The sequence below is a fragment of the Mytilus edulis genome, chromosome 9 (genome assembly GCF_963676685.1).
Source record: "Mytilus edulis chromosome 9, xbMytEdul2.2, whole genome shotgun sequence".
Lineage (NCBI taxonomy): Eukaryota > Metazoa > Mollusca > Bivalvia > Mytilida > Mytilidae > Mytilus > Mytilus edulis.
The window spans coordinates 67,943,846-67,957,657 of record NC_092352.1 but is presented as its reverse complement, the minus strand read 5'-3'; the positions used below and the strand labels follow the sequence as shown (position 1 = coordinate 67,957,657).

The 13,812-nt window shown below is 30.5% G+C and overlaps 1 protein-coding gene across 1 annotated transcript in view; it reads right to left on the bottom strand.

Annotated features, from left to right (window-relative positions):
* LOC139490121 (cadherin-23-like) overlaps positions 1–13,812 on the bottom strand; it is a 53,594-nt gene that overhangs the window by 2,217 nt on the left and 37,565 nt on the right. The window contains exons 18-25 of the mRNA XM_071276971.1: positions 12,353–12,625; positions 5,308–5,396; positions 4,657–4,740; positions 4,237–4,302; positions 3,054–3,120; positions 2,659–2,786; positions 785–828; positions 198–246 (exon numbers count right to left, since the gene is read on the bottom strand). Of these exons, the coding sequence (XP_071133072.1) occupies positions 198–246; positions 785–828; positions 2,659–2,786; positions 3,054–3,120; positions 4,237–4,302; positions 4,657–4,740; positions 5,308–5,396; positions 12,353–12,625 (800 nt within the window). The remainder of the gene's footprint in view (positions 1–197; positions 247–784; positions 829–2,658; positions 2,787–3,053; positions 3,121–4,236; positions 4,303–4,656; positions 4,741–5,307; positions 5,397–12,352; positions 12,626–13,812) is intronic.

Sequence of the window (13,812 nt, the reverse complement as noted above, 5' to 3'; positions counted from 1 at the left end):
GTATTTATAAGACAATCATGCCAAGGAACTATTCTATAAGTCTCGCTTCGGTAACTAAATTATTTTCATAAATAAATAGATTATAACATGACTAAAGCATGTGATATGTGCTACTGTGTTTGAATCAATTCTCAAACTAAAGTGGTTTTTTTTATCTATTTTTGTTATTCCAGATAGAAAGTTAGATAGAGAATTACCTTCTTGCATACATGTTCGTTCCAGGTTGACATTCCTTAATATCTGTGTCTACAAAGGATAAGGAATATATTACATCAGAAATATCAATTAATAGCAGTACACCAAAAAATTCAAGTATATTATTCAGAAGTAGGCGGAAGACACCAATGGGAGAAATAATTGTATATTTTGAAATTACAACATGGTGTAGTATAGAACAAACAAAAATAAAAATGCAGTTCGAAAAAAATAAAATGAAAAACTGTCTATGTACACTTATGTGTTATTACAAGAAGAATATTTGAAATGTGATGTCATATGCATTTAAATTATCATCTCAAAATAATAAAATTGTAAAATCATCATCAAACCAAACAAACAGAACAAAAAATATTACTTTTGTTATAAAGGACGGAATTTTCATTTCTAAGCAAAGTTTGATTATGATTTATTGAACAAAAGTGTTGTACTTTAAAAACATCGACAATGCTGTGTAAAAAAACAAAGTGTTGAAACTATATTATAAAGACAGTTTGTCGAAAAGCTTCTCAAGTAATGATGCTAAACTGTATAAGGCAATCATTAGGCTTTAAATAATGAAACATACCACCCGTAGTCTTAGTTGTTGCCGCTTTCAATTTCCTTTGATATCTACAATTATAACAAAATTCTTGTCTACAACCAGCGGCATAAGTCTTTCAAATTAGATTTAAGTGTTTAAAATCCCATGTATATACTTAACATGAAAAACGAAGCTTAAACTCATTTCAGTTTGATTTATTGTTACAGAAACACGATGTGTTTTGATTGCCAACGAGACAACCATAAACAAGAGAGAAAAGGACACAGAAATAAAAAAATAAATACAACAACAAACAATTGAATAAGAGGCTCCTGACAGGCACATACAAATGTTCGCTCTCAACCTGGGACAGTAAACAAAAGAACATACTTTACAAAATCAATTGAAAAAGGGTTATCTCTTCAGATGGATACAAATAATTCGTAATGCCGCTAGCTTAGCGGAAAAGCAGAAAATATCAACTTTAAAGTCTTTGCATTGACCCGGCCGGGATTCGAACCTACGACTTCCCGTAATTGAGGTGAACCAGCTATCCACGAGACAAAAAATATATGAAATCTTATTCATAAATAAATTTGATACAAAAGTCCGACAATAAACGATTTTTTAAAGAAGTTACACATTTAGAATACATGCATTTACCTTCCAAAATAAGAAAGTGTGTAGTTACAGTTTTTCAATGACCCATATGACACGAAATGATTTTGTTCAGTTTCGAAATCATATTTTTTTTTTGAATTATAACTGATAGTTGTTAACTCCCTTTACTAAGCTAGCCATTTTTGGAAATTGAAAAGTTTGTAAAACATTCAAAAAGCGTTGACCTTTTGTTTAAAATAAATTTGACACAAAACGTGCATTTCAGAAAGGTACAATGTACAGTTAAATGTTTGTTTTATGGATGTGTTTTTACTTTCTTTTTCATTCGGAAGTAAATATACTTCAATACTCTTGTGAGCAATCCTTTTATCATGTTTACTCTATCAAAAACATTAATATAATATTGCTATATACATTATACCGTACATTCAGTTATCATATAAAACTATCATTATTATACATGCAAGACATAACTAGTTTTTAAAAATATATTTTTATTTTAAAAAGTAATTATTGGTATTCATCTGATGAGTTTAGCCTTTGTCCACTAGGTTTAATAGCTTTTTTCTTTTGTTGCACTGTTACACTACTGTTCCACGTTTGGGCGTATTTAAATCCTGTTAACATTTTATAACCATCCACATTCTGTCTCAAGTCAGGAGCCTGTATTTCGGTGGTTCTCATTTATTCATGTGCTACATATTTGATTTTGGTGTTTTTTTCATGAATTATGTCATTAGTTTTCTCGTCGTAAATGTTCTATATTTGTCATTTAGGGGCCCTTTTAGCTGAATATGCGATATGAGATTTGCAAATTGTTGAAGGCCGTACAGTGACATAAAGTTTCTAATTTCTGTGTTATTTGGTCTCTTGTGGAGACATGTCTCATTGGCAATCACACCAGATACTCTTTTGTTATATTTATTCAGGGACGACAGCACGCATGTGATGAAGTGTAACTTTTCTATTGTATAAATTTAATAAAATCACAAATATACTGATTTATGGGTAAAATTCAAAAAGGAAAGTCCTTAATCAAATGGCAAAATCAAATGATAAAACGCTTTAAACGAATGGACAACACCTGTCATATTCCTGACTTGGTACAGGTATTTCAAATGTAGTAAAATGCTGGATGGAGCTTGGTTTTATAGCGCTAAACCTCTCACTTGTAAGACATAAATTATTGAAAAACCCAAATAAAGTATCCTAATAATACCTAGATTATGGTATCGCATTAAAAACATATACAAGACATAAAGCAACGTAGTTACTACCACTGAAATTTATTTAAATACCTTGATATACTCTTGCAGTAAAAGAAACCAACAATAAGAACGGTGCATCCTAGTAAACCAATAATACCAATCAAGATGTATGTAATAGGAACACCAGCAGTAGGCTGTTGTAATGTTTCTTTATATTCCTATAAAATATTTTTATTAATTATTTGAAACACTGTTTTACTAAAGGCATATGCATTAACTTCTTTTGTTTAATATTTAGATTGAAAGGAAATCAAGAAAAAATGCACACGATTAAGTATTAAGTGTGTAAGTCAAACGGCAGTACAACGACACAGGAGATGTATTCCGTTGTATTAAATTTATTTGGTAATTCTGTGTATATTGTTTTACGAAAATACGCGCTGGTTGCGTGAAAGCCCGATAAATCAATAATGTATATCATTTACCTGAACAGATGAAATCTTGTACTTTGCAGCCATGCTTGCAAGTGCCACAGCATGTTTGTCGAAAATGCTATTAAAACAAAATAAAATATGAAATCCATGCACTTTAGTGAAATGAATAATTTTACAAAAAATTTGTAAGTATATCTTTGGATGGGAAACCATACGAAACTCATAAATCGATAATGAACTGACATAGCCATGGCCAAAAATGAAAAAGGAAAACAGACAGACAGAAAATATTAAAACAAAACACAACATAGAAAAATAAGACTCATGTTAGTAAAAAGCCGATAACAAGTCTAATTCGTTAGGTCACTTAAATTTGAAAATAGAACGGGATTGCAGTTATGACGGTAAACAAAAACATATACACTATCATCTATGATACGGATACTGCATTTTATTTATTATTATTTTTATTTTATTTTTCTCATTATTTTTTTCTTCTTCTTATTTCACTTTTTTCATATTCATATATTTATTACAGAGCATGCCAGTATTAATATCTATGTATTGTTCAATAAGTGTATAGTAAAGGAGACATATTTGTAAAAGCAAATTGCTTGTTTCTGAATCCTTTATATTATTTCAATGTATATTTTCGTTTAATGTTGATTTATCTGAATAAATATTGTGAGCCAAGAAATGAGGCAAACTTATCTGTATCTGTTGTACTCTTTATCTCCAGTGCGATTGGATAAATGCGTTCAACATACTCACCAAATTAAGCATTATTTAGTGAGAGATCATCAATGTATAGCGGAAAGAAAAGTTACAGGATACTGCTTACTTTTTTCTTTCTTCTTAAGTAGTTCCCTTATAAGGCTAGCCTTATAAGGGATTATGAACATTTAGGCAAGATGAGGGGCACAGTTAATGGGATGCCGATAATTAATTGAAAAGCATGTCCTCTAAACGTAACAAATATGTTATCAATTGTAAATACAACCACCTAGATAATATATGTTTCGGATAATGTTTTGTTTGAATCAGCGCGATTCCCCCTCCCTTCCCGAAACAAGATATTAAGGTGTTTTTAATATTTTGTGAAAACTGGAACATGTAACCATTGGCTTTCCAACAAATCTAGTTTTTAGATTATTATGATTATAGATTCATGCACACTTACAACAAATTATTATTGTAATCGATCTTCATATAGTGTACTATTAACACATCTTACCTCTTAGCTTCAGTTGCAGATGCCACCTTGCCGTTTTCAACGATAACATGGAAGAACAAATAAGTTCTGAAAATATTTACAATGTTAACATGACTAAAAACCAACAAAACGATATGTAAACATAGCGTTTTTGTACACATTTTACTGTTAAATGATTAGGTGTGCGTAAAAAATATCAATATCACTTTCTTATCGTTATAGTAGGAGAGCAACGAGGTTCTGATGAATCAAAATAAAAATACTAGACCTCAAACTGTCTGATGTAATTACTTGCATTTTGTTTATACATGCATAATACGCATACATGTAGACTGAGATCTGCCGTTACGTTTTACATCACAATGAGGACATTATAATGTACTATCTTTTGTATTGTTTTTATAATGAATATTCAGTTTAAACACTAAGTAAACTTAGTACCTGAAAGTATCCGAAATACCATCTTTTTGGTACGATTCGATTCCATCAGCCACAAACTCGTATCCTGTTATCTGCGACAGTATTCTGTAAAAATTAAAATATGACTTAAATATGGTTTTACAGATATCAACATATAGAGTTAAAAATAGCTTCCTTATATTGATTGATATTTTGTCAGCATACATTTGATTGTGTTCTTGTGATTTTCTGTGCTTTTTTAAATAAATATATTCCTGATTCATTATTTGCATTTAGTAATTTCTTATGCATTTGCTTAAATTAATATTAATTAGGTAAATAACTGGTTTTGTACTTGAGTATGCTTACACATTTGGCATTATAATAGTTAACGCAGGTGTAAATATGCATGGTGGCCTTTGTTAGTCCTATATGTATTTTAAGTTTAAGTTCAATTATATGTTAAGGAGTTAGTATGACGTCTATTTTCACCGAATTAGTGCATATCTTTGTTTTTGGACCAGCTGAAACACGCCTCCGGTTGCGTGATTTTATCGCTGTGTTGAACACTTTGGTGAACTAAGATCTTTTTATTTTTTTGGTCGGGTTGACACGTTCCCTATTTCCATTTTCAATTCTATCTTTATTTTATAAACATAAATTAATAACCCGCTATCATTTAACTAGATTTACCGAAGAATTTCATCCTGGTTAGTCTGCACAAACGCTTTGTTGTCATAAATCAGCATAGCTGCAGTTTGGTCATCAGAAATTATATCTATCTGAAAAAAGTAACTTTACATTTAAGGAATGACTGTAATATTATTTCTTTCTATGAAGAAATAACGTTAAAAATTTGATGAACACTGAAAAACGGTAGCGGGTTATTTAACAGTGTGCACCACATTTTTTATGTTATTTTGAATCGACAGAAACAATATTACAGTCATTTCTTATGATTTAATTCTAAATTCCATTTTAAACCGTAGAAAACCATGAAAAACGTTGATGACGTCACGGTCACATGACTAAATTATGTCTATGGGCTTATAACAAAATAACGTCAGCCAATCAGAAGAAGCGTTGCATCCAAAATTAAATGATTTGAATTTATTTTCTTAAGAGCACGCCTCAAACATCAGACTTTCCTTTATGAGTGTAAAGAGAAAAAACAATGCTGTCGCTGCTCAATGTTAATTAAAGCAATTGAATCAATGATTTACATATCATAAAATATATCAAGACGGTACTAGAATTTATCAATAACAAAAATATTGAACTCCGAGAAAAATTTAAAACGGAAAGTCCATAATCAAATTGAAATATTAAACGCTCAAACACACACGAATGGATATAAACTGGCATATTCCTGAATAGGTACAGGCATTTTACTTGGAAAATGTTGGATTATACCTGGTTTTATAGCTAGTCAAACCTTTCACTTCTATGACAGTTGCATACAATTCAATTACATTGACAACGATGTGCCAACAAAACAAACGAATATTAAAGGTAAACATGAATAAAATCGGGGTACACCAGTCAACATTGTGTTATATACTAAATCACTATGAAAACAAACAAATATGTAACAAAGAATCACAAAAAAGCATTAAGACATAATTGAAGCACATAACTTGAGCAAAAATTAAGGAAAATAATACAAAAATTACCAATAATTAAATTGTTCCTGATATGACATGTATTCATTTTAGTGATACTTTTTACATTGCCATTCAGTGCGAGGTTCCGCTAGCCATAAAGCCATTTGTTCATAAAATGCACTGCTTCACTTCAGGAATATGGTAGTTATTACCAAAAAAATCGTTTTATGACATATGAACAACGGTAAACTACTGTTGCTTCAATGAGTGCAAAAAAAATAATTCAGAAAAAGGTGCAAACCTCCTCCCCCCTAGATACGAAAGTAGCAAAGAACGTGATTTGCTAAGGGACCCCCAAACATGATTTGGATCAGAACACAAAATAGGAGGTACACAGTGGTAAACAGTTTAAATCGTTGGAAAATTTATATTAATTATAATAAAGAGGTTTGTGCATTGGCAGGCAAATTTGTACCCTTAAATTTAGCAATTACAAAAGTCAATACTTTGGTAAGGTAACTCCAACATACTGTAAATTCAGTATTACTCGTTGGATGCCAATTTGCATGTATGTCGTGTTACTCTTTAACAAGTTGAAGCACGACTTCCAAGATGCAACCAAAAGCACACGTTCATTACAAATTTATGCAGACTTTTGTAAAACTACGAAATAAAATAACTACGACAATGAAAGGTTTTCTATTATTAATATATAACTTCCAAACGTTGGAAAGATGCACCAACACTACAAACCATTAAAGTCTGAAATGGCCTATATCTGTACTCGACTGTACTGATTTTTACTCGACCATTCTGAATTGGTCTGACTTTTACTTGACATTACTCGACCCCAGTCTGAACCATACTCGACTGTACTGATTCCTACTTGACCCGTATCTTTGCCGTTGAAAATAGTCTGAACTATTACTCGACCACTCTGGAACAGTCTTAACAATGCTTAACCCGTTCTTGATCTTTACCCGACCTATTTTTCCAGTCTAAATCATACTTAACCAAAGGTCTGAACAATACTCGACCAGTCTGAACCATACTAGACCAAATAACCTCTACTTTTTTAACTCTTAAAATAAATATCTTTTAAACTGACAATTATAACAACAGCCAACAAAATTTATAAACTGTTTAACCTTATATTAGAAATATATCTATTATTATATTTAGGATAAAAAAATAATATATTATATATAAATTAAATCAAAAAGAGATAAAATTAAATAAATAAATAAAATTGTTTTTCTGAGTAGTGGTGAAATATTAAGTATAACCTCTGCTTAGGGTAAACTCATAAATAAGATCACACCTGGTCAGAGGTATTAAATTCTAATTAACATTTATTCAAAATTGCAACATCCTGTTTAACTTTAAAAAACAAGGCCTTTCGAATATACAAGATAAGTAATACACGAATTTAGGAAAATAGGGCTTTTTTTTACCTACAGGTTAAACACACATGTATTGAGGCAATAAAACCATATTAAAGTGCTTAATGAATGCCATGTCTTTAATTTGATAAAAAATACTTAAATCAATTGAAATAAATTTTACTGTAACAGTTACTTTGGAACACATTTCCTTTTTTAAAAAGGTTATCAAGTTTTCTTATATACTATTTTATATAAATATTAATACAAAAAAACATTCACTGCATTATTAACTAAAGTCTAGCTGACAACATAAATCTATACTAGGCTTAAGTTGATGTTTACTGGTGGTAAGCGGATGGTCGTAACTAAAAGTTACGACCATCTGAATATGGGAGACAACTCTAGGGATAAGTTTTTCTTTTCCGATTTTCGTGCAGTAAAAGGTTCATTTGAGTCAAACCACTTGTCTCATATACACATATCGTGAGTGCATTCTTATGGAAACCAAATTTGACACATAAAACCATTCCAATTTTCGTAAAATAGTCATTCAAAAATTCAAGCATGATGGTCGTAACTTTAACTTGTGATGGTCGTAATGTCAACTATAGTATTTTGGATGATGGTCGTAACCGACACAAGATTGTCGTAACTTTGAAAGATGACCGTAACTCAAGTATTTAGACGAACTTTTATCAAGTTATTTTAAAAGTACTGTGCACAGTTGTCAATAAAGTTTACTACAAAAAATGTTATTTCATTTGTTACTCTAATAATGGTATGCAGAAATTAAGTTAAAGAATTATCAATCATACATTTTTGATATGTTCCAAACGACCATCATTTAGGTGAAAACTAATCAACTCGCATTAAGCCAAATAGTATGTTAGGGTTGAGTATTAATATATTTTTACTGTACGTTAAGGCATAAAATTGTTGAATATTTGCTTTCAGATTTTTTTTATTTACGACTTTTTATTTCCTGCAATCATGTCGGCAGATGAAATTATTGAACGTACAATTTTGAACAATCTTCTTTAATTTTTAATCAGCTATTGCAGTTTTTATAAACCATTGGCTTTCAAATATTCGGCTTTTGGTGAATCATGATTAATGAAAATCCACAAATGCCTGGTGTTTTTATCGTGTTGTCTTTATTTTCTATCGATTGCATGACGATCTTGCGGTATATCATTGATAATTGTTCTAAGTATTGGTTCAGAATAAAAACTTAATTCATGGTGTCGCAATGAACATTGTGTTAACCTAAAAAGTATGAATAAGGTTGAGATATTTTACAATGCTACACGCGTTGAATTTAAGAGTAAGATCAAATATCAGTAATTTGTAGACAGGCTTGTAGCCAGGATAATATTACAAGGTAGAACTAAATGTACTGCAGCAAATATTACATACATATATGCAGGTATATATTTTACAATGATACACGCTTTGGATTTAAGAGTAAGATCAAATATTAGTAGTTTATAGCCAGCCTTGTAGCTAAGATAATATTAAAAGGTAGAACTAAATGTACTGCGGCAACTATCACATACATATGCAGGTTGAAAATAATATTTATGTTATATGTTTATATTGTATGAATGTACTCAGATTTAAAAGACCAGCACGCTGAGTTGAAGCATAAAGATATATCTTTAAAATATTATCCTGGCTACAAGCTATGTATGCTGAAGTCCTTTTGCTGAAATTCAAAAAAAATACATTATCATCAGCATATAGTAAACAATGTAAATTGCTGACCCCTTTAATATTCTTTAAAAAGAAGTTTAAGGATCCATACTGTGAAGGATTTTTTTTAACTCGTGTAGTAATTTTGACTCTAAATATGCCTCCTCTAGTAGTGGAAAGATGATCCCAAATTGTCAAGCCTGTGCCAGTATCTTATCATAGACTTTGCAATGACAAAATACAGAGTGAATCTACCGAGTTAAGAAAGATTGGCAAAATGTGTTTCTCTTTTGGTAACACCAAGTAAATGTTTATAAAATTCAATGCGTAGTCTTTCTGAAAGAATCTTAGGATAAGCCTGATTTACATTTGTAGGTTTGTTTGTTTTTTTTTTTTTTTTGAAAGGGTTGAAATATCCCCAAATTTTAGTACTATATAAGAGAATAGGTTTTATTGTATGCTCAAAAACATGAAAGCTGTTTTTTAAACTTGGATTCAGTGACAGAAAGTCCTTGCGTAGCTTATGGTAGGCTTTTAACGCTTGTTATTAAAATAAAAATCATGTTTGATATGTCTGCCTGTCTTGTTAAATACTATGGCTTGGTTTTATTGGGATTAATTTTCAAACACCGGTCTTAATCCATCAAGTCTACTTTGAAGTCCTTTTGCTGAAGTTGAAAAAATGGCAAGATCATCAGCATATGTATAGTAAAGAATAGACTGGTCGTGGATAAAAAACAGCTGGATCAGGGGAACTTTTAACACAATCAGGAAGTTCATTTATAAAAACTTTAAACAAATTTGAACTCCAATTGTCTCCCTGTTTTACTCCAACTTTAGTTTTAAAGAGATCTCTTACCATACTCTCTAACTATATTCAATAGATGAAGTTTTATCCCTGGGAGAATGACAGTATCAAAAGCCTTCTGGAAATCAACAAAGCAGGCAAACATTCTACCTTCTTTTGTAATACAATACGTATTTATAATAGTTTTTAGAATGAACATATGGTCAGATGGTCGTGGTTTTTTTTTTTTTTTTTTTTTGGTTTGGTAAACCCAATTTGGCTCTCATCAATGATATGATATTTATCTAAGGATTTACAAAGACGTGTATCAAGTATCTTATTTAAAAGGCTTCCCCAATGAATCAGTAATTGTAATTCCTCGATAGTTATTAAGATCGGTTGCATCATTCCCTTTATGAATTTGGAATTTAAAAAACGTGTGGTCCAGGGTTCATGGTATTTTCCATAAGAAAGACAAAGATGTATATCGGATAGCATCGTACAAATATGTGTATTCAAAATTTTTTAAAACCACGGGTAATAATTATACCTGAACTTCGAATTTGCACCTTAGAATCAGCTTGACTATATACCAAATGACAATACGACTTCTCAAAATCCAGGCTAAGAATAAGATGTATGTTGTTTAATGCGATTACGGACCTAAGAATTCGCGGATATGGTCTTGTAGCGATGACGATCCCCATAACATTATTTTGACTCTTTACTTATGCTCTTTCGACTTAAAGTATCAATTTTAAATTGTAGATTTTTCTTTTAAATTCCACCTAGTAGGTACATACTAGTTTTTAAAAAGTTTATCTTTTCATTACATGCAAAATATAAATAAAATAAATCAGGATACTGTTATTTCATGTGATGTCAAATTTGTTAAAATCGCCATTTCTTAATTCGTAACTAAGAATGATCATAACCAGAGCTGTGTGTTAAAATGAATTTTCCACTTTTGAGAATTTATATTGTTATTAAACTTAACAGCTTATAATTAGTTGCCTCTTGGTTTATTTTATACATTATATTTTAAGTAACAGTGACTGGTCATTTCATTTTGTATTGGTTTTTTTTCGATTCGTTCAAATTTTCTTTCCTTTCGCACTTTACAGGTATCCCTCTCTTCACCTCTTTTAGTTTTTATCATTTGGTGAAATCAACTTCACAAATACATCATATAATATATTCATATAACAAAAGACACATTTAAAACTCTTGACTTGTCTTATTAGGTCCTCTTTAATAAAGAGTTACGACCATCACAATTTTAAGTTACGACCATCCTGAACATTTTTGTTTTTTAAGTTACGACCATCATGCTCGAATTATTGAAAGATCATTTTACGAAAATTGGAATGTTTTTATGTATCAAATTTTGTTTCAATATCAACACACTGACAATTATTATGTATGAGACAAGCGGTTTTACTGAAACATTTTTTTACTGCACGAAAATCGGAAAAGACAAATGTATCTCTAGAGTTGTCTCCCATCTTCGGAACACGACCATCCGCTTACCACCAGTGAATGTTGAAAATAGTCCAGTTAGCATAAAATACTTCAGAAATATTCATAAAATTTTGAATAATATTGAAAATCTTAGTCACAATTCATTGTTTATATTATTTGATCACCTTGTTTTATTTGTATTTTAAGGTTGATATATATTATTATGTAAGTGTTGATTAAAATTGTGTTGAAGTTATTTTATGATTGATTATTTTGAAATTTTAATTTTAAAACTATATTAAATACATTTTTAATATCAAGTTGTTGTTCAAATTTCATTTTTATTAAAAATATTTCCTAAATTGATAAAATTCAGTTGATAGATACAAATAATGGGGTCGGTTAAGACTTGGTCGAGTATGGTTCAAACTAGGTCGAGTATGTTTCAGATTAGGTCTAGTATGGTTCAGACTAGGTCGAGTACGGTTCCGACTAGGTCAAGTATGGTTCAGGCTAGGTCGAGCATGGTTCAGGCCCGTATAAAATGGTTAAGAACTAGTCAAGTACAAGTTCAGACTTTTAAGTATGGTTCAGACTACAGTCGAGTATTATAAAGTAAATTTCAGACCAATTCAGACTGGTCGAGTAAAAATCAGTACAGTATAGTACAGATATAGACCATTTCAAATTTTTACTGGTTTGTAGTGCAATTAATGGTCACCAACGACATATGTGTCTGTATGGAATATTTCAAGCTCTAATACATTTAGAAAAGTTGTATACACAACTAAACTATAACTGGTATCTACCCTCAAAGTTGTAGTACTATTCCCAGCAGCGTCCGCGGCAACCAGTGGTATCGAAATATATCCTTTCATATTTTCTTCAAACAAAATGTTAGTTGTTAAGGTTCCATTAGATGTGATACACACAGCACTGTCATCCTGTTTATCTGGGCATTGGCCAACCTTTGTTTGTAGAATTTTATTTTTCAAATCCGAATTAGAAAAACTGAAATCACCATTAAATGCAAATTTATGTACTGCGTTTTCCCCTAGATCAGGATCTGGATTAACAGTGGTCTACAAAATCGATATGCTCTGCTTTAAAGATTAAAAATTAGTTACATTTATCATTTCCAACTAATTTATAAGTAGAAGATATGCAAATAAATAAAGTGTGGTCAGATATGTATCCACTTGTCACAGCAATATTCTCAAATTAAAAACACGAGGTTTACCGAGCGTTTTATTACTTAAAACATTAACTAAAGACGACAGTGGCTACTAATTGTATTGCATGATATTTTGTGGTTGAATCTGTTTCTCTTATGATTTGAAGACGATATGCAGACAATATTAAATATTTTTTGTCGGAATGATCTGCAAAGAGATGCATTCGTTCAATATGACGTCATTAAGCAGGGTTGCCTTTAGTGATGTCAAAATAAATCAAATAATTGATGTAAAACTGTGTTTTGTCATCTTTTAGGTGTAATACCACCATTGATTTCCCCTATTAGTCTCTGTTAAATTTGCACTTTTCAAAAAACTCTGTAGAATTTATCTTTGTTTCAAATAAAGAAAATACTTGGTATGAGTAAAGTTTTATCCTGTCGAGTACAATAGAACAAAAATCAAATAACATTTCATTGCATATAAGAAAATAACCATCACTGGAAGATAACCAATCAAATTTCTCCCCTTATTTTATTTGTGTACAAGGTTTAGTCACCATGTAATCTCAAGATTACAAAATATTCTATAGAAATCCCAAATAAAAAAATAAAGGTGCTTTGAAATACCCAAGACATATGTTTTTCACAAAGAAATCTCTTACTGCAATAATATGTAGGATTAATAACTTACAACTGTCAAATTCAAGGGAATATTTCTTTTCTACCTTTTTTCGTATACAGATGTGACGTACCATAATTTGGTGATATTACACCTTTAGCTCCTTATCAATGATTATTGACTTAAGATGTAACCCTATTAGAAGTGTAAAATTTTAGTTGAGAAAAGAGAAATTATATTGAAAAATTTTATTTTGGTACAAAAGGTTTAGTCAATGATACTTCAAATTAAAAATGTGTATAATGTTAAATGGCAAATATATTTTAAACGCTCGGTCAGCCTCGCGTTATGAATTTGAGAATATTGCTGTGTCAAGTGGATACATATCTGACTACACTTTATGTATTCGCATATCTTCTGCTTAATTTGTAGATATTTTCATGACATTAGACACAACATTTTTATAACATTGA